This window comes from Meles meles, chromosome 9 (assembly GCF_922984935.1).
Source record: "Meles meles chromosome 9, mMelMel3.1 paternal haplotype, whole genome shotgun sequence".
In the NCBI taxonomy this organism is placed as follows: Eukaryota; Metazoa; Chordata; class Mammalia; order Carnivora; family Mustelidae; genus Meles; species Meles meles.
In genome coordinates this window covers 9,264,343-9,286,322 of record NC_060074.1, presented here as the reverse complement: position 1 = coordinate 9,286,322, position 21,980 = coordinate 9,264,343, and the positions used below count along the sequence as shown (strand labels likewise).

Sequence of the window (21,980 nt, the reverse complement as noted above, 5' to 3'; positions counted from 1 at the left end):
TCCTAGCCAGCTTGACCACAGAGAATTCCTTTTTCAAGATTCCTTTTCCACAGACTTTTTACATCCATTCCACAGAGCTTTTATATCCATTCAGATTTTGTCCTAAAGTTTCCCTCTCTTTCTCATTCCAGAAAAAAACAACAAATAGTCATTTTACTTTAGGACAAAATTACTTTCTCTTTTTTCTTACCAAAATAAATAAATAAATAAAACAAACAAAAACCATGTTTTTCACACCTTTCCTTATCCAAAAGCAATACATTTTACTTTTATTATCTACTTTTCTTAAAATTATTTTCTTTCACCCTTATTATTTCTACACAGTTTTAATTGATTAAAATTTTTAGCCCCTAGAATCCTTAATGACTAGTGAAAACTAAGAGGTATGCACTACTAGATTGTCAATTACATTAGCATATTCTGTGGATTGGCAAACTCATAAACTTCCCAATTCCTAGGAGTACATTCTTCTTCATGATACATATTTCCATGTGGTACAAAACATGTTTACTAATGGAGCCAAGTATCTGTAGTTCCTCTGTCAAAGGAAGCCAAAAGTGGATAAATCTATGTTCAGTGATAATGTTTCAGAGTTTTATATTAATTGGAAATGATCCAGGAGTCAACGAATATGCGTCATTTAAAGTGTCTCAGTTGAACTGAGGTTTCCCATTACCAAAAACATTTTGGAAACTATTTTTAAGTATACATACCATAAAGCATAATTGTTGTCAAAAGTTTACTTATAAACTTTTACCTTACTTTATCTATTTAATTTACTTGTTCTTAATGATTATGCTTAGATCACTCATGAAAACTTTGAGATATTAAACAGCTAGCCATCATCTTAAATTATCTTTCTGATTGACAAATTCTGTAACAGTGATAACATGAGCTTATTTGGCCTTTAGTAAACCTAGGTAGAATAAAAGTTTTATTTCTGCATTATAAGTGCTGATAATTCTGAAAACATGCCTGTTTTAATTAAACCAACTAACCTAAAACTAGTCCTTGTTTACTTAAGATTAACCCAGATCATTTGAAGTTGAAAAACATTTAACTCAAATATAGAAACTCAGTTTCTATATTTCTGAAAGTATACATGACTTATGTTCTCTTTTTATTATTATCTTATTTTATTTTTATTTATTGGGGGGCACAGGGAGAGGGAGAGAACAAATCTTAAGTAAGCCCCATACCCAGTGGAGCCCCATGCAGGGGCTCGGTCTCACAACCCTGAGATCATGACCTGAGCCGAAACCAAGAGTCAGCCGCTTAACTGACAGGCACCCCAAGTGCTTAATGTTCTTTAAGCCAATTAAATAGAGCTCTTTACGAATTAATTTTGACAATACCATCTGGAGATAGAAAATGACATAATGTACATACATAGACATACATACACATATAAATGGACACGAACAGAAATCTTAACTTTTTTTTCTTTTTTTCCTTTTTTTATTCACATATAATATATTATTTGTTTCAGGGGTATAGGTCTGTGAATCATCAGTCTTACATAACTTTTGTTTTTAAATTTTAGGCTTTAAGCATGTATGATAATGCAAAACTAACTAGTTTATTTAAAAAAACAAAACAAAACAAAAACACAGATCCAGATTGTGTTTCTGGCAAATGGAATAGTTTAAGGTTATCTCCTCAGATGGCTTAAACTTTCTACTAATGTAGAGAAAATTTGAGATTTTTAAATTTTTTTAAAATTCTAGTATAGTTAATATATAGTGTTGGGTTTTTGGTTTTTTTAAGTTTTTATTTAAATTCTGTGCCTAGTGTGGGGCTTGAACTCAAGACTCTGAGATCAAGAGTGGCGTGCTCTACTGACTGAGCCTGCCAGGTGCCCTTAAGTTTTTATTCATATGCCAGTTAGTTAACATACAGTGTTATATTCATTTCATGTGTACAATATAGCGATTCAACAATTCCATACATCACCCAGTGCCCATCAAGACTTAAGATTTTTTATTTCCTGGGGCGCCTGGGTGGCTCAGTGGGTTAAAACCTCTGCCTTCGGCTCAGGTCATGATCCCAGGGTTCTGGGATAGAGCCCCGCATCCCATCCGACTCTCTGCTCAGCAGGGAGCCTGCTTCCTCCTCTCTCTCTGCCTGCTTCTCTGTGATCTCCATCTGTCAAATAAATCAATAAATCTTAAAAAAAAAAAGAAGATTTTTTATTTCCCTAGTTTCCAAATAACCCTTTTTTTCCCTTCTTTTTTCTGATAGCAGTTATCTCCCTGAAATGTACATTTCAAAGAGAGGGCCTGGATAGGAGGTCCTGGAGAAGACCAGGTAGAGCTCAAAGACACAGGGAAAGAAAGCAAGATCCTCCAAGAGGGATTTTCCGATACCTATAAGCCTTTTGAGATGAGTAGGAGAGGTTTGGAGATTGGTAAAAAAGATAAGCAAGCTTTTTCTGTTCTTTAAAAACTCAATGTGTAGGGCAAGGAGAGTTGATTTTAATTCCTCAAAGAAAGGGGGGGGGGGCTGACCTGTTCATCCAACTACATTCTCTTTAATTTTCTTCTTTATATCAAGGAGAAGATCTTCCTTCAGAAATCAAATGATTCCTTTGTTCTAGATTTAGAGCTGTTTGTCTTTGGAATGCCCCTTTTTGTCTTTGGAATGTCCCTACCCCTCACCTCATACATAGTTAGCTTACTGGGAAGGCCTAAGTCACAATTAGACTCTGCATACCAGCTGCCTATTTGGCCAACTTCTGACCAACTGTAAATCTACTTTAAAAAAAAGAAGGAAAAAAAAAGCCTTTCAGTATCTTGCCGGGTTTCAGCCAGGATGAACAATAATTATTCCTGGCAATACTGAACAACCCATGAATGCAAGATCCCCTCAAAGATGGTGCAAAAGATACTACTTTCCCAAGATCCAGGGCTACCTCCCCAAGAAAGTCAAAAGAAAGAAGGATTTAGGACAAACAAGGCTATAGCAGTCCCTGGGAAGGAAAAGGATCAGTAACCAATGGATCTCTCAAAACCAAATAAACAAGAGTCTGAATTTGGAAAAGAAGGGACAACATGAAATTACCCCTTCCCCCTTGACCAGCCGCCAGAGAGACCAAGAAAGCTGAATCTGGTGAGAATTCTCACCATTTGCCTCACCCTGCTGGTTTTCCCAGGTCCCATCTGCAGGCTTTGGAGTCAGTGGTGTTTAAAGTAGAGACTATTGTCCTGGCATCTGCCAGAATTTGGCAAGATTTTTCTATTAATTTTAATTTTACTTCCCCTTAGTTGTTAGAGTAACTGGTAGCAGTTGGTTGGAGAATTGTTTGGCGTCTCGTCAACACCAGAAGGGGTCCTTACAGGGGCCCTCCTTTGAGGGTATGTGTGGGGACATTTGAGCCGCTATCAGAGGATTTGCACAAAACCTTCTAGGACAATCTTTCTTCCAGTGTCCTGATGGATTGCAAATGAGACACCAGTTTTTGAGTCAGTGTTTTGATGATGGTGCAATGAGGGAAGCCCAGGTGTGGTTTGGGGTTTCTGGCCTTGGAGCCATTGCAGCAACAAGGCCACTAACTTTGCAAAGACTTGTTTCTGATCCTGTCACCCCTTCGCAGTGGAAAGGCAATTCAGGTACAGAATTCATAGACTGTGAGCACTGAGGTAAAGATAGAGGGGAGCAGTATTAGTCTTAACACTCTTTGTTTTAGGTACCTCTTGTGTCTTTAGTTTTTCATTACCCTTGGTAGTAGATCTTTCAGTGAAGCTGTTTTGGAAGCTTCTGCATACCAGGTACAATAGATATCCCATTCTGTTTGTTGATTTGGGAACCCTTGCTTTCAAGTGTAGTTCTTAAATGAATGATCTTATCTAAGGGGAACATTCCCCATGCTGGTCATTGTAATTCTGGATCGTCTAAGTAAGATTTTGCCATTTTTGTAGATATCTATGGCAGCCACGGTTTGTGGACATAAAATAAGCAAGTGTTCTGGGAGGCAGAGTGCTCAGTTCTCTGAAACTCGAGGATCTCATTTTTTTTTAGCGAAGCCTTGAGTCCCTTGGAGCCAAATTAATACCTGAAAGAAATGTGCCGCCGGGTTTGGGATCTGGGTGGTGTTGGGATTCAGTGTACCTTGTTGCATGGAAATTTTCTTGACGTTGGCGAGTGACCCACTGTGAATCTAACCTGTTCCATAACTGACGTACCTGTGGTGGAGTCTTAGATTTATGTGGCGAGCACTCTAACGGCTTTTAAGTGCTCAACCCATGCCCATCCATTTTGTGGCTTTGCCTTCTAAGGCTCTCATTAACAATAGATCTTTCACTCTTCACAAGCTTTCTTTACCACGGTGGACACCCTAATGGCTTTTAAGAGTTCAGCTCGTCCCTACATAGACATTAATGTGCTATGGGTCAAAACAGTCTGCAGTTTTGTCTTCATTTATTTCCACAAATCTCCCAGTGGCTAATGCTGTGGGCTGACTTAAAGGTCCCTGTTAGTCTGCTACTGTTGTGGATTCCCACTCTAGCTGTCCCAGGGCCTCTTCTGCATCGCAGAATCTTTCTGGGAACTTTCCCTTAAAAAGTTTTGGATGAAGTTTGTTTGGCTTAGAGAGTCACACACAAGGAGGCAGACCTCAAATCCAAGAGTGACTCGCCCTTAGCCCTTGGCAGCAAGAGGAACAGTGGACTCAGAGTGTTCGGCAGGTGCCTTGTCTCCATGTCCGCTCCTGCAGGCTGTGAGGAGTCAACTTCAAATCCCACCTCGTCACTAAAATGGTTCAGATGGACTCTTGAGAGTGAGACTGCCTGCCTCAGGAAGTGTTAAGTAAAGTTTATCTGTAGGACCTACATTGTCTCCTTGAATTATTGGAACAGAACAGAGAGCACAGAGATTTGCACCAGACATTTTTGAAACATGTCTGATTGTTAAATATTAAGGTGCACGGGACGATGGAGTAGGAGGGGATATATAGTTTTTTTAAATGTCAAATCTTTTCATTTTAGAATAAATGATCATGAGAATTGTGCATCGTTGCTACTTGGGGCCATAGACGCCAGTATTGTCAATTGCAGAGATGACAGAGGCAGGTAAGTGATCCGAAGGCAGCATGCCTCTTGTCTTCATCAGTCTTAGTCTCTGCTTTGTGGTTGCAAAGTAGCCAAACCCTTGTTATTTTTTTTTTAAAGATTTTATTTATTTATTTGACAGAGAGAGAGAGATCACAAGTAGGCAGAGAGGCAGGCAGAGAGAGAGGAGGAAGCAGGCTCCCCGCAGAGCAGAGAGCCCGATGCAGGGCTCGATCTCAGGACCCTGAGATCATGACCCGAGCCGAAGGCAGCGGCTTAATCCACTGAGCCACCCAGGCGCCCCCACTTGTTATTTTTTAATTGAAAAAGTAACATGAAAGCATGGTTTTTATTTTTTTATTTATCTTTTTTAAAAATTATTTTGTTTCCGTAATCTCTGTACCCAACATGGGGCTCAAACTTACAACCCTGAGATCAAGAGTCACGTGCTCTACCTAGTGAACCAGCCAGGCATCTCTAAAAGAATGGCTTTTAGAAATCAAATATAATAAAGAGTATATAATTAGGAGAAATTACTTTTAGTCTTTTCTTCCATCTAGAAAACTACCTTAAACTATTCTTTTAAAATTTTTATATTCTCTCCAATATTTTCTGTACATAGCTACCACCATATATGAAAATATATGCTCATGTTCTTTTTATGCAAATAGGAGAATTCTATTGCAGTGCTCTGCTTTTAGTGTCTCTTGGAGAACTTTTCATACCAGAATATGTAGATTTACCATATTCTTTTTAAAGCTGGATATTACTTCATTGAATGGACAGACGCTTACTCAGCCTGTCTTCTATTGAAGAACATTTCGTTGTTTCTAATATTTTACTGTTTCTAATATTTTACTATGAAACAGCCTAGTATTTTATGTGTCAGTTCACATGACCAAGTATATTTAGGAGATGAAGTTTTAGATTTAATTTTTAATTTTGATAAATAATACAATTTGTGCTCTTGGAAAAATCAACTCTCCATATTAGATAATGGGGGCTTTTTTAATTATTTAAATGCCTACTTATCTACAAATCTAAGGCTTAATTTTGAAAGTATCCTTTTTAAGTAATCTCTACACCCAATGTGGGGCTCAAACCACAGCCCCACCTTAAGAGTCATGCAGTCTACTGACTGAGCCAGCCGGGCGCTCCAAATCTGAAAGTATCTTTATCAAAAATGAGAAGTCACTGGAACTCAACATCAAAGGGTCAGTAAAGATGCTGATTTCATTATCAGGGCCACCACTGCCACCCTCGAAATCTAGGGGGCGCCATTCACATAGGTGACTGTTCGGTGTCCACCCCGAATGGACTTCAGAGAAGGCGTAATTGTTATTTCTGTAACCTGAGAAGTTCTAAGCCCCTGGGCTGACGCTGTGCCCACGCTTCTCGGGCGTCTACAGAGAGAGTGTTACATTTACAAGGAGCTAGAGTCCTACCTGTTTTCCATCATTAGGACACCCCTGCACGCGGCGGCATTTGCTGACCACGTGGAGTGCTTGCAGCTTCTCCTGAGACACCACGCGGAGGTGAACGCCGCGGACCACTCCGGGAAGACGGCTCTGATGATGGCGGCCGAGAACGGGCAGGCGGGCGCCGTGGGTACGTGCGCGGCCGGCGGGCTTCGTGCTCCTGCCCGGCCCAAGCGCGGGGACTGTAAAACCGAGAAATCGGTTGTGTTGGTATGTGCCTGTAAAAAAGGCCGACGTTTTATTTCAGCCACATTTCAGTCCCCAGTTATTTGATGATTGGTGGACCTTGTCTTTGAGCAATAAAAGGTCTCAGCATTGAGAGACCAAGCACAGAACAGCATTATTTTACCTGGAAATAACAAAACTACAAAGATGATTACAAAGAATGTCTGTAGACCTTGGATTTCAGCAGAACAGTAGGGCAATAAATTTTTCCCTTTTTTCTTTAAAAACATCAACTATGATGACGTGTCCATACTAATTTGAATGCGTTCTTGAAATTAGCATGTCGCCTAAGTAACTCTCTTTTGGCTTTTTCTGTAGATATTTTGGTGAACAGTGCCCTGGCCGATCTGACTGTAAAGGATAAAGACTTGAACACACCCTTACATCTGGCTAGTAGCAAAGTATGTAAATGAATTTCAAACAGGGTTACTTCGTGTTGCATTCATGCTCATTCCACTGGACCACTTAAATGCTGTCTCGGAAGGGTGTGTCAGGGCTCTTAATTAAGATGTACATTTTCCCAGGGGGTTGTCAGCCGTCAGCAGAATGGACGGGGAAGAAGCCACAGGGCAGACGCACAGAGGGGTTGACGAGGATATGCTTTCCAGGGCACCGGCCACCCCCATTGTTATGTAGTCTGTCTCCTGATGCTGTCCCTCCCTCTGTCTCTAGGGGGTGTAGTACCACATCAACTTGGGTTTAAACACAGGTTAGGACCTTAGTTATGTGGCTTCTTAAATATAAGCAGGTCCACTTGTTTTCATTTTGTTCCCTTCGAAGACGTTGTAATTTATAACAGCCCCAAAAATACTCTCCTTGGAGGCAAATAAGTGCGTTCGCGTGCATTTCTACCCTTTGCCCCTTTTTCCTGGTGCATAGTTCAATGCAAGGAATGTGTTCCAGGTTTTTTGTTTTTCTTTTTTAAATAGCATTGTGTTCATATGTAGCTCAAGATTCCTGCTTCTGTAAAAGATAAATGATATATAAATATACACAATTTTACAAAAGCGAGATCATGTTTTAAAATCTTAAAACCAAAAAAAAAAACAAACCTTAAATTAAGACCAATTTATTTATTTTAGAGGGACGGGGGGGGGGGGGGGGGCGCAAAGGGAGAGAATCTTCAAGCAGACTCCCTGCTGAGCGCAGAGCCTGATGTGAAGCCCATGAGATCATGACCTGAGCGGAAATCAAGAGTGTGATGCTTAAGCGACAGAGTCCCCCACACGGCCCATGAATATCTTTCTTCTAGATATCCAATTGTATCACGTCTTAGAAGATATGGTATTCTGCCTGAAGAATGGGCCATCCCTTGTTCCACCCCTCCTCGATGGTTAGACATTTGCTTGTTTTCAAACATATGCCACTATAGGTAGTGCCAGTTGTAGAGAATTCTTTTTTTGAAGAATTCTTACTCGTTCCTTTAAGATAGATTCCTAAATGTAAAACCATTGAGCCTAAAGCTGTGAAGATTTTTCAGCCCAGATGTACCTCTCATAAGATCACAACCATTTACACTCCACCGGCAGCGCGTGAGAATGACAACTCCATGGACGTTTCTGAAATTACATTTCTGGGGCTCCCTTCTAAGCGATATAGTGTGTGATTCCAGTTCATGCCAGTGGGGGTGGTTTACGCCAACATGGTAATGGGATTAAAGGCGGAGCTTTGGCTCTTCCTTTCAGCTGTTGTACTTTCTCACTTCTTGCCCTGGGAAGCCCATGGAAACCCCATAAAGGGCCCCGTTTCATGAAGTTTATTTCAAAGTGTAGTGTTTTCAGGAAGAGAAGTTCAGTGCTCTTCAAACTTTATTGTGCAAAATGAATCACCAGAGGCTCTTGTCAAAATGCAGGTCTAGAGTGGGGCCCGAGAGTCAACGTTTCTAACTCCCAGGTTGCCGGTCTGTAGGCCACGCTTTGAGGAACAAGGGTTTAGAAAACCAGGGCATAGACCTGAAATCGTGGAAGGTCTCTAGACTTTCCAGTTAATTTTTTTTTTTTTTTTTTTAATTATCAACCATCTCCTCTAAGATACAAGGGGGTATCTTGCCCTGGTTGAGGAAGAAAAGAAGGAGCTTTCCTGAAAGTCCTTCCCAGCATGAGGCAGTACACAGTGATAAGTGATACTGATAACAGACGTCATGGAAATTTAAAGGGTAGATGGGTCCCTGAAGCCGTCAGTGACAGCTTGAAGTAGGAGATGGGACTTGACGAATGTTTAAAAGGTAGTGTTGATGGATTTAAAAGGCTGCTTCTAATTCTACTCTCTGTTTGCCAATTGGCCTTGCTGAGCTAGCTTCTGCTCAGTACTCTCAACACTACTGCTGCAGTTTTCTTCGAAATATTAATATTTATTTTTTAAAGATTTCATTTTACTTATCTGACAGAGAATGTGAGAGAGGGAACACAAGCAGGGGGAGTGGGAGAGGGCCCAGCAGGAAGCCTGATGCGAGCCTCCATCCCAGGACCCTGGGATCATGACCTGAGTGGAAGGCAGCCGCTTAAACGACTGAGCCACCCAGGCACCCACAATATTAATATTTTAGATCAGGTTTACATTATTCAAGTCCTAAGACCTTACCCAGAATCTTTGAGAGTCTAGGATCCTTTAATCATTTGTTTTTTAGAAGAAAAAGGAATTACTCAGAAAGTTGCCTTATAAAATGTTTTTAGGCAAATGATGTTCATTTTAAATTTAAAGCATGATGAAGTAATTCTTCAGGAGCTTTTCTCTGTTTCTGTCCCGTGTTTCTTACCTTTTTTTTTTCTTTATTAGGGTCATGAAAAATGTGCCTTGTTAATACTTGACAAGATACAAGACGAGAGCCTTATTAATGCAAAAAATAATGCACTGCAGACGTAAGTGTGACTTCTAAAGTTTGATTTGGACCCAGATTCATAGTCGTTGATTTGACAAATATTTAGAGTATGCTGTGTACCGAGAATACAGTGGTGAAAAACACAGACCTGGCTTCTCCTTCACGAAGTTTATAGTCACATACCTACAAATGCTGACCAAGCTAGACATTTTTAGTTAGAATCTTTATTTTGTTATGCCTTCATAGAATTTTGTAATATAATATATTAGCATTATGTATTCTTACTGGAAAATGACAGTTTTATAAATCATGTTCCCAGAATACATTTGAAGAGTTTCTAAACAGTTTGTCTTCGTTATAGTTTAATATGATTCAGTGTAATCCTCACCATGAAAGACCTAAATCTGATTCATTTCCCATCTTAGGAAATTGCCTATGCATTTAAGGGCAAAGGAATATTGGGATTTTTTTTTTCCCATTAAGTTTCTTAAGAAGGGTATAGAAGAAATGAATATACTGGGTTTGACATTATTCTTTAAGGTATTCTAAATTCAATAAAATATCATTTAGTGCATTTAGTAATAACAGGGAAGTTTAAGATAAATATATATGGGTGATATTAATACCAGTCATCTTGATGGACCGTGTGAAACAGTGATTCAAATGCTGAGGTAGAAAGGAAGGGGCAAAGAACCTTCTAGAAAGCAAGCTGGAGCTTATGTTCCTTTTTTGGCTTCCTATTTACTATCATTGAGGTCGTTTGAGATCCAGAATATTTGTCGTATCTGCAGAGAAATCTGGGCCAACGTGGAAGAAGAGTTGGATCATTAACACCTGGAAAAGATCTGATTGACAAATATTTTTATTTTAAAAAAGTAAAAATATGCACGTATTTTCTTAAGTATTTATTTTATATTTATATATAAATATATATTTATATATAAGAAAATACTTATACTTAAGAAAATACTTAATAAATATACATATATTTATTAGGTATTTTCTTAAGTATTTTCTTCCTTTTGGCAATGCAGCTCCCCACAATGACACGTTCTCACACAAATTCGTATCCCAGTTGACGCTGGCTGTCTTCTTTCAGACCCCTCCACGTTGCTGCGCGAAACGGCTTGAAGGTGGTGGTTGAGGAGCTGTTGGCCAAAGGGGCCTGTGTACTCGCTGTGGATGAAAACGGTAAGTGGGAACGGTAAGCAGTTGCCGCAGGTGCCTTCCCTGTGCCGTGAAGCCGGGGGGATGTGAGGATGATAGGAGCTCATTAAAAAGGCAGTAAGAATTCTCTCCCCCTTGGCAGTTTCTGTGTGTGAGAAATCCAGCAGGGATAGTCTGTCCTGTCTGTCTTCGTAAAACACGTGGTCCACGCGCAGCCCCCCAGTGCCTTCCATTCTGCATGTAACACCAGCAGCTCGTCTCTAACCCCCAGCGTGGCGGCTCGGCCCTTTTGGACACACTGAAAAGCCGGCAGACGGGCATTCGGAGTTCTAAGTGCGCGCGCTGGAGAGTTAGAGACCACACGTGTCATTAGTGCATGCTCAAGGGCTCCAAGGAAAACCTAGGTCTTTGTATTTCAGTTCATTCTGAGATCAAACTTCTTTTTAAAGAACAGATCAAAACTCCTATTCTCAGTAAGGATATCTGGGGAACAGGAGTACAATTTTTTTAATGACTTTCTAGGCTTGAAAGCTTCTCCTGATCTATGTAACATTCCTTTTCTAAATGAACTAACTCTCAACAGAAGCTTTCTACTCTGCTTCCTTGGAAAACGAATGAATAACAGAATTATGTGAAACTACCATTTTAAGCACAATACCTATTAACCTTGGGGAGCGAAAGACGAATTTCTGGATATCTATGAATGATGTAATTTTTTCAGTGTGTCATTAATGGTGGCATTGGATTAACGTACTATCATTAACGAACTCAATTAACTGCTTATTACAGGTATTGGAACTAGCAGCCCATGCCTGTTTCTCAGAAGTAAGCATTAGCCATGTGACATCATTAGCGAATTCCTACTAGTTTGTTTCCAGCCCCGTTTATCCTAGCATGTACCCCTCTCTGTCCCCAACCTGACTCATCTAGGAGGTGCAGAAAGTTCTCTATTGCCTCATCTCCTCAGTTGTCCCTCCTCCCTTTCCCTCGCCCTCTTACCACTATTATATATCTTAGGGTTGGCATGCAGAAGTACACAGTTTTTTTTCTTCAAAATGGCCCAGAGAGCTCAAAAGAAATCAGTTGTGTGTTTCTCGGTGGTAAGCCTGCTGCATCCGAGGCTTCCCCGGCCAACAGCAACCTTAGGAACAAGAGCCCTGGGTCAGTGGAACTGAGGCCTTTCTGGAGCTCAGTTGCATCCCAGAGGCCTGGGAACAGTTTGAGGCAGTTTTGTCCAGCACGACACTCATAAATCCTTTACTCATTGGTGACTTCCGTGGGATGGAATGTTAAGGTTCCTGTCTGTTCTTACTTGGTTTCATGCTGCAGAGAGGAACGATCTGTTGGGGGCTGGGGGAGGGGCAGAAACTCTCCAATGTTGATAGAAGTTGACAAAATGTGGAGTTTTATTGAGCCACTAACTCTGAATAAATAAGGGAGGGGTAATAGGAAATCTGCGGGCGGAGGGCATAGATGGACCCTTTCAGGTCAGTAGAATACAGGTTGGATGAGGGCGATAATTAAGTCACGGAATGTATCTACCTTCCCCTGCACGTGTTAAGTTAGTTTTCTCTTCCGGATGGGACCCATCAAGTCTAAATGGTGGAGAATGACACAACTCCACGGCCATTTTCCCACACCAGTCATGGTTGGGCTTTGGGACTTTGGTTGGTTGGTGTTGCTATTTTTTAAAATTCTGTTAAATTTCTCTTAAACGACAGTAAGTTTTAAATCACAAACAGCCCGTGCTTTCCTGTCTGATCTGCTCCAGGGATTCCATTTTCCTAGAACGAGTTCATGGGTACATACTTTATATAAACACACGTAAAGCAAGAAAACTGCATTAGTCGCGTTTGCAGACTTGGGATTTTCGATGTTTTCGAATCCGACACACGATTACCTACTATGAAAGTCATTGTTCTCAGAATGAGAGTGCTCTGGCCCAGGCCTGAGGCGCATGGTGTGCGTGTGCTCTCAAGTGCAAACACCTTTGTAGTTGTCCTGGTGCTGTCTTTTTTGTTTTTGTTTTTGTTTGGGGGGTGTCGTTTGTGTGTGTGTCATTGGGTCCCACCCCTGCCCCCTTGTGTCTCTGTTCATTAGATGAAGACTAGAGTTCTGCCTAACTTCGGATAACATAGTGCTTGTTGTCATGTAAACGGAAAAACCAAGTCCCCTTCGTAAAATGTCTCCCCCTCCCAGTTCCCTCTAGCCTGACCCCTAGCATGACTTGTGGGAAGTAATTCCTCTTTTTGCCTGGCATGATTTCTAACTCAACATACATCTCCGCGTGTGAGGTCGTATGAGATGTACTGTGGAATGCTCACGCCGCCTTTGGATTTCTTGGACTAACCACTGCCTTGTCTGCATTTACGCCCAGGTCATACCCCGGCCCTGGCTTGCGCTCCTAACAAAGACGTGGCTGACTGCCTGGCCCTCATTTTGGCTACCATGATGCCTTTTTCTCCTTCCAGTACAATGACGGCTGTCAACTTCGTTTGTTTTAAAAAAGACAATTTGAGCAGGACGACCCTCTCCAATCTGGGTAGCATGGTTAGCCTGTGCAGTAACAACGTAGGCTCAGAGGATGGGTACAATGAAAATGACTCTGATTCCGAAACGTTTTGATGTTGGACTGTAGAAGCTTTTCCTTGATCACCCATATTGGAAGAAGGGAAAGAAACATGAATTCCAGGCTTGTGTCGTGTTCGAGTATTATTATGGGCCTGGGCTTCCAGAAGCCAGTAGAAAAGGAATTAATCAAATCCATGGAGGGCAGCTAGGCTCTAGGGCAAGGCACTCACAGAAATGGGCCCTGATTTTTATTTGTGTTTTCACATTTTCCTTAGATCTAAGCTACTTCTGTGCAAGTCTACCTCTCATTTTAAGTAAGACATTTTAAGTAAAAAATGCATTTGATTCTTTTTCTTTTGGCATAATGCAATTGAGGGGGAACTGTTCTCTAGAAAGAATTTTTTTTTCATTTACTCACTCAGCAGTGAGTTCTCAGAAGTATATCAGTGTGACATTTGTGTCCCCTGAGGGGAGGGAAAGAGAGGATAGGAATTGCCTCAAACCTCTTCTCACTTTGATGTTTACTTCCTCACTAGAAGCCAAAGCTAGAGGTGTTCATCTTCAGAAATGATGCCTGTAATAATCTTTTTAAGGGAGTCCAATTATGCATATCCTCTCTATAGCAAGCACTTAAATATCCAGAACTTCTTTCCAAGGATTTTTATTAAAGTTGCCAGATGAATGGAAAAATTCACCAAAAATTTAAGTTGCTTTTTTCTTTTAACACAAATAAGGCCCCCAGTACTCCCTGTAACGAGCCTGGGACTAATTTTCCGCCACCTGATTGAACCCGAATCTGTCTAATAACATTTCAGGTGAAAAGTTATATTGCACCAGAACTTTGAGACATATGCAGATTTAATATGTGGCTACCTTTTATTTATTTGTTATTTCATCCTTAAATCAGAATGCTAGCTTTTTAAAAAGGTCAGAACCATCAGCATTGCTTATCAGTAGTAAAGTATTAAATGAGCTTCTCAGTCAAGGTCATACCAAGTGAGTGGAAGGGTGACGACAAAGGGAAACAAGGTACAAAACAGAAGGTAGAAATGGGTGATGTGGAAATTAAAGCCACTTGAGAGTTGCTTGATGATCGAATCAACATAGTGAATACTGTGTCTGCTCCCTCTGCCAAAGCTTCTAGGTCAAATGGACCCCGTTCTGCACCTGGAATAGCTGTACAAAAAGAAGAATGAGACTCTTTAAACATTACGCACATACACACACACACATATGTATATGTATATGTGTATATATATATATATGTATGTCTGTAGTTCATCAACCAGCTGTACGTGAGGACCAAACTGCTTCAGTCTAAAACAGAAGAATTTAAATTGCTTTCCTTCAAAATGGAAGTGAGAACTGAAGTAGCTTTTCTATGGAGTTAAAATGTAATCTTTTTGTGTAACAGTCTTTGTTGTGTTTTATATTTCTTATGACACAGATTTCTAGTTGGTGGCTTAACATTTGTAACTGATGACCTATTGACCAAGGCTTATTTTTTTTGCCAAACTAGAGAAAAATGTTCATATACTTTTGATGTAAATGTGTTTATATTTATTTGAAATGAAACAAAGGCCGAGGAAACATCCACTGGTTGTTCTCTCCTTTAACCGCTGTGTGTCTTACTTGGAATAACACAAAAGCAGGAAAGCACGCAGGACCCTTGCCGAGCTAGCCGGCCGGCCTGGGGCCAAGCCCAGCATTTCCGCTGCTGAGGTTTCCTCGGGCTCTTCCATGTCTGTTGGAGAGGGGTACAGCCTCCATTGCTCAGCCCCATCTGTAGCCAGCCTGGAGAGCTTGGGAGACACCGCCATCCTTATGCTCTTCTGCAAGCTGAGAACCAAGGTGTATGGTGGGTCATACGCACAAAGGTGGCCCAAAGAAATTTACGGAAATTACTCTGAACACACTGAAAAATCTCACGTGGTCCCAGTAACCTAATGGGAAATGATGTCAGTGTGTGAGCACGCGTAACCAGGAGAGGAAATGCAAATCACCAGCTCACGTGCTATTTTCCACTTGAGGAAGAAACAGGAGAGAAACATGTTGTCAGGACTCTGACATTTTATAATCAGTTCCATTTTCAACCCTGGAAATTTCTATTTTCTAATGTATGTGAGGTATTTTTAAAACAGCGTTCTAGCATATCCGGATCAAATACACACGCTGTATTCTACTTTTCCTCTAATCATTAAAGACTTTACTCTTACTCTTTTAATATCCTGACTTAATGCAAAACTCACTTTGGGTTCTTCACAAGTGAGAACTTGTTCAGAGGACTTACAGAATGGGTAATAATTTCCCGGGAAGTTTTCGACACCACCATTGTTTTTTCATGTTTTGGTGTCGTGGTCCCCTCCTTCCTCTGTCCTTTTTGTTCATTTAGAGAAGATGAATTTTTGAAAAGTAGGTAAGTTGCTAATGAGCAATAACGACCTTATCTTTACCAAAACACTGAAAAGTAAGGGAGCTCCAGTGGTAAAAAAGCACGATATACTGTGGTGTCTTTTTCTAGAAGTGAATGGAAATCTTGGTCCGTTGGCGTTTAAAGCAGGAAAGGAAATGACCGCTTGTAATGGTGAAGCAGCATTCACGTTTTTCCTGTAGAGTAGCACAGAGAACAAGGAAGGTAGAGCAGTGCCGGCCCGGGGACATTTCTCTCCACATAGCTGCATTTTGATTTTCCCCCACTCTCTCACGGATAGAAAGAAGGAGGACAAAGGAACAAAATGAACTCACGCTCGCCACGAATTGTCCATGGAATCAAATCTCTCTCCCACTCTCTCACTGTTTCTCTGTTCCCCGAGACCAAATTTTCTTTCTTTAGGAAGTGACTTCAAAAACTATGAGTTCTGTGTGTTTTCAGTACATCTCTTAGAAATAGAACTAGATTTGCAATGTAGCTTTCTAAGCAAAACACACACACACACACACACACACACACACACGCAGCTTTGTGCTTTTAACCAAGCCTTGGTTGTTTAGTGCTTTTTACCTGACTGTGTTATTTTTAGTCTGTATTTCAACCATATTCACAGGGATCACGTTTTCATCGCACTTACCTACTCGCCGTGTCTGCCTGTCCTTGGTAAATCCATTACTATCTCCAAATTGCCTAAAATCTGCTATGATTCTACAGTAAAAAGCTCAGGGGATTTCTATTTATCACTACTAAAAGGGCACTGTAGTATGTTTTGGTACTTTAGGCAGTCAAGCTGCTTGATTTTTTTTTAATTTTATTATGAAATTAAAACAACATCAAACGGATCTGCTGCACTATTCGTACTGTTGAGCAATCTGGTTTGCTTATCTGTTGCGTTGGTTGAAGAACTCATCCCTTTTTTTTGTCTTGTAATATGAAGTTAGAGTGCCTTTTATATTTGTATATTCTGAAGATGTTCTGTGAAATGTTTTGTATTTTTTTCCTTTGAGTGTTATCAGAGCAATATAATACCAGTGAGTTTTCATTTCAGCCTTTCTTTGGATGTATAAAGTGTCTTTTTCCTCTTTCCCCTTACCTGCTTAGAAATGAAAATGAAACTGCCGAAGTTTTCTATAGGAATTATGTTTAATTTTGCAGTGCTAAAATGCTTTCTTCTTACAAAACTGTAAACCATAGGTCAATGTTAGAGGGGAAAAGCGTTTTAAGATAGTGACAATCTGAGTGTGTGTAAAAATGTAATTCTATGCGTTTCTTACGCAGTGATCTAAAAATTCAATGCAAATACCTTTCGTTTGGTAGTTTTGTCCACGTGTTTTATGCTTTAGCATGTGCGATATATCTTTGCAAAGCACGAGGATACAAATCTGGTGCCAGTGTTATATTTTGTATAACATATTTGTAACAGCATAAAATACTGTTTGATGCTTTCAGTGGGATTTTGTCTGTAATGTTTGCTTATGTAAATTGGAGTTGAATGACTCTGGTAAATGTCATGACTGTAAAAATGAGGGAAATGACTTTTAGTTCAGTGAATGACTTTGAACCAATCTGAATCTTTTCAAGCACAGTTTAATACTTTTTCAACTACTGAATGCTAATAATGTAATGAAGTACTTAACTGTAATATACTATGGAAATGCATTCAGATGGTTATTTTTACAAATAAAAACGGTACAAATATTGTTGCAGCTTGTGTTTGTCTTTACTTTTTCCGATTTATCCTGTTTTACCAGTTACTCTGCTAATTTAGATCTTTGCTTCCACTGAAGCCCAAATGACCTTACATTTTGAAAGTGACTAATCAAGATAGAAGAATAGTTCCAGATTTGCATTTCTGTTTGTAACATTGCAATTGGCGGGGGCGGGGGGAGTCAGACATGTGTATTTGTGTATGTTATATATATTAACGACCGTTTTCTGGAAATGATTTGAGCGGGCCTGCAACAACGGGCGTGTGATAAACTAGAAGTAGAAAAATGAGGACAGGGATAATGGGAACCGTAACATTTAATACAGTGGCTGTGACTGAATGGGAGTTTGCTCCAGCTCCCTTGTGATCAAGGGGAGAAGGGAGATGGGGCTGATTGTGTAGATCACATATATCAGAAAGGAGGAAGCCTACCAGGTCGTCAAAATGGTGGAATCAACCACACTTCCTTTTATGGCCACCACTAAAACCCTTCAACCGCTTCGGGACAACACAGGGTCCTACCTCTCCACACTATTCTTAGAAGTCGCTGGCGAATTTCCTCTGTCTCACCATCCAAAATTTCTCTGCTAAAGTAATCATTTCAGGGACAGTCCCTAGAAGCGTTAAGGAACAAATTCCCAGTGACACTGTTTCCAGCGGATGAGAAAGAGCCTTCGGGGGGGGGGGGGGGGGGCGCCTTCCTGAGTTCTCAAAGCAGTGTCTGAGAAAGCTTGCAGTTCTTGCTAAGTCTAGCCTGACCCCGGCGCCATCTTCTCCATGAAGAGACGGAATCCCAGAGAAATTGTATAATTTGCTCGACTGTGTATAATTGACGCTGTCAATGCACAACCTGTGCCAATAGGTTCTTTCTTTTATGCCGTCCTGGCAATAATGTTTTCCGATTGTTGGCGTTTTTTTCCTGCTAGAGGTGTTCAGAGAGGTTTCGCACTTTGCAATGTCTCACTCCTTACTCAAATATGCAGCTGTGGGTGCGCGTCATTCCTGAAGACCGTAAAGCTGGAATCACACCTCAGGTGGGTACTCTCAGTAGTCTAGAGCTGAGCGGCTGCATTGGTTATCCAACCTCATGTAACAGATGTGATGATGTCTGTTACATGTCCGTTACATGTCTGTTACAATGTCATGTAACAGCCACTCAGTGGCTTCAAACAGCAAATGTTTATTAAATCTCATAGTTTCTGAGAGTCTGGAGTCCAGGCATGACTGAGTTGGGTCTTCTACCACAGGGGCCCCCCCGGGGGCTGTAACCATGGTGTGAGCCAAGGAAAGATCCATTTCTAAGCTCACTCATCTGGTTGTTGGCAGATTCTCTGTGGGTTGTTGGACTGAGGCTCCAGTTCCTTGAAGGCCGTTAGCTGCCTTCACTTGCATGCCGAATGGGCCATTCCAAAAAAATGGCAGCTCCAAACGTGGCAGCTGACGTCACAAGAACTAGCAAGCTGAGAAAAGCCGGAAAGAGAAAGTGCAAGACCGACGTGACAGCTTTTAAACTGAATACTGAACTGCCATTCCATCATTTCCCTGTATTTTATTCACAAGAAGCAAGTCGCTGGATTTGTCCCACATTCAAGGGAAGGGTTATTACCAAAGGGTGTGATGACCAGGAGGCAGGAATCACTGGGAACTATCTGGGAAGCAGGTTATGACTCCGGATCTGTCACACTGTCCTTCCAGAGTCTAGTGTCCTCCTACAAGAGCTTCTTGCTTGCTTCTTTCCTTGCTAAGGAAACTGTTTACTTTACCTTTTAAACTCAAAAACAACGTAGGGATCCCCTGATTGCACTTGAGCTCTCTCAAGCAAACAGAGAGGGGCTAATGACCTCCACGGCAGCGGTTCTGTTGTTGAACATTGATGTGGGCACTTTGTCTCCAAATTGCTTGTTTAAAGGATCCTTCTCTCTACTTCCACTCGGTGGGTTTAGATGCTCACGCATCTGTCCCTCGTTTTACACACTTCATGTGTTCCAGAATTAGCTTGCAAGGCACAAAGACATTAAGCTAAAAGGCTATTAACATAACATAAAAATATTGTGGGTAAAAGCACTATATGAATTGTCTGTAGCAAATTTCATGCTAAAGAAACATTTGCTGTAAAATGCAAAGCAGCAGAGAATGGCTCTGCCGTGCATTAATTTTCAAGCACTCCAGGGAGTCATCGGAAAATGTGAGCATTCGTGACTGACCCAGGGACTGGTGGGTGGGAGGCTTTGCTGCAGCATTTACTGCACTAACAGTACAAGGCCGGGGGTACCCGATGTCCCACCAAGGCCTGCGTACGGCTTCCCTACCCCCAATGCCCGTGCTCCCCCACCTCCTGCTCGTCCGCCTCCTCACCCCTCCTGCTTCTCAGTCATTTTTCGTCAATTAATTATTTGTGAAGCCAGCCGTATTTTTACATCGATTTTCACAGGAGTTGCATAAACAAGCTCTAAGCTTAAGAAAAAGGATTTCAGAAGCAAAGACCGAGAATGGTCCCTGGTTGTGTGTTTTTTCCAGAAGAGATCACATGCAGGTGAGTGGAAACGGAGAAAGCACTGTATCGATTTGAGACGAAGATTTAATTCCTTTGTTATTAAATACATGAACGTACATAGGCAGATGTACCTTCCTTGTCTTAACCAGGGAATCGCTGTCTCTTCTTCACAGGCGGGGGAACCCCGTTCACCAAGATGTGGGACCTGGGCCACGGTCACCCAGCAAGTTCTGGCAACAAAGAACTGTTGTCTCACGTAGTTCTCTGGGCACTAGTAGACACAATTTCTAGGATACTTTTTTTTTTTTTTTTTGTCTTTGTGGTTGCCACCACATAGAGAAGTGACAGTTGAATGAAGTTAAATCTAGAGGAATTTTGTAATTTTCTAAAGTAAAAATGTTGAAGCAGTACTTCGAATACAAAAACCTTGCCCATGTTTATACTCAGTTGAAAGTGCACGGCAGGTTTGAGAACTTGAATAACCCATCTTTCTTACAGTCGGGTTTCCTAAGAATTACAGAATCTAAGCTCAGATCTTAATGACAAGAAGTTGCCAACCATATGAAGATCAGAAGAAAGGGAACAGTCAGTGCCAACACCCAAAGGCAGAAATGAGGTTGGCATGTTCTAGGAACAGAAATGGGGCCCGTTTGGCTGGAGACTTGTGGGGTGTGGGAAGGGTGGTAGAAGATGAGATTAAGAGCAATCTGAGACCAGATCTAATTAGATTTTACGAGCCAGGAGAAGTAGTTTCTGTTTTACTCTGAATGTGATAAAAATCAACTGGAGAAGTTATAAGCAGAAAAATGGCTGTGGTCCTATTTCATTTTGAAAAGATCACTCTGACCAGGTCAGTGGCCACAGCAATGGTCTAGATAAGTAAGCACGGTGGCTTGGATTGGTGTGGCAACAAGAGAATGTGGCAATCTTGGGGTATTCTTGAAAGTAGAGTTGGCTGAACTTGCGGATGGTTTGATGTCAAGTGAACAGTCTAGAGTTTGGCAGAGAGGCTGGGGCTGAAATTATAGATGACCATGGGAGACTGCCTTGGGAATAACAGAGAGAGACGGGAGTGCTGAATCAGGGACACACCAACATTTAGAGGTCAGGAAGAGGAGAGGACCTCGCAGAGACCATCAGGAAGGAGTGGCCGGTGAGGAAGGAGGGAACGTAAGAGAACGCGGTATCTCTGAAAACTGGGAAAGAACGTCACAGAAAAAGGAGTTTCAGTCGCATCTACTGTCTCTATCAGTTCTGGGAGGTCAAATTAGATATGACAGAGTGGTGCTGGATTTAGCTACACCAAATTTATCAGTGACCTTCCCGAGAGCTGGTGCATCCCGTCCCACTCCAGAGGATGGGCTGAAGAGAGGGGAAAAGGCAGCAGCTGGAGGAAGCTATGGAGAACAGAGAGGGGTTTGGTTTTTAGGACAGGAGGTCCTTTATCCTTTTGATGCTGAGGGAGTGTCTGCGAGAGAGCAGGAAGAGGGTGTGAGAAGCGATGGGACAGTAATTTTGGAAGGAGCCTTTTAGAGCAGCCCAGGAGGGTTATGGAATAAGACTTAAGTCTATCTGAGATTTATAACCATTAGTTTAAATGATGCCAGTCATCCTGGTGGGTTTTTCGTCAGATGTTTGGGTACAGGGACGGAGTAAGTAGACAGCGGGGTTTAAACAGGGATAGAGCTTTGCCAGGTGAGTCCAAGGGGAGCTGTGGACTGTGGAGCCTTCAACAAGCACGAACGTAGAGATTATGGATTCTAAAGTGGGTAAGGAAGGAACCGAAGGCATGAGGGTGGTGACCCGGAGTGAGAAAGTGGTGTCATCCCTGAACTGAAGGTCTTGGCAAGATCGAAGAGGGACTGAGTTGTCGCATAGAGTCGCTAAGCTAACCCTGGGGCGCCCGAGGTCGCGCTCTCAGAGGAGGGACACTTCTGATGCTGACAAAGCCAAGGAGTGGGCGGTTGAGGACGACTGAAGGAAAAAGCATCGGAGGCGAGGAAGTAACAACGGAGGGGGCCAACATAGCAAATGGCCCCAAGT

General features: G+C 41.6%; 1 protein-coding gene across 4 annotated transcripts in view; it reads left to right on the top strand.

The window, feature by feature from the left end:
* Nucleotides 1–17,441, top strand: part of ANKRD44 (ankyrin repeat domain 44) — a 319,359-nt gene extending 301,918 nt beyond the window's left edge. For 2 of the 4 annotated variants that reach the window (XM_046018759.1, XM_046018757.1), the window contains exons 23-28: nucleotides 4,983–5,066; nucleotides 6,508–6,653; nucleotides 7,067–7,149; nucleotides 9,524–9,606; nucleotides 10,666–10,757; nucleotides 13,111–17,441. In XM_046018759.1, the coding sequence (XP_045874715.1) occupies nucleotides 4,983–5,066; nucleotides 6,508–6,653; nucleotides 7,067–7,149; nucleotides 9,524–9,606; nucleotides 10,666–10,757; nucleotides 13,111–13,358 (736 nt within the window). In that variant the 3' untranslated portion in view covers nucleotides 13,359–17,441. Of the gene's footprint in view, nucleotides 1–4,982; nucleotides 5,067–6,507; nucleotides 6,654–7,066; nucleotides 7,150–9,523; nucleotides 9,607–10,665; nucleotides 10,758–11,522 lie in introns of all 4 variants that reach the window. The other 2 variants (XM_046018760.1, XM_046018761.1) reach the window with 2 other exon arrangements.
* The last annotated feature ends 4,539 nt before the right edge of the window (nucleotides 17,442–21,980 follow it).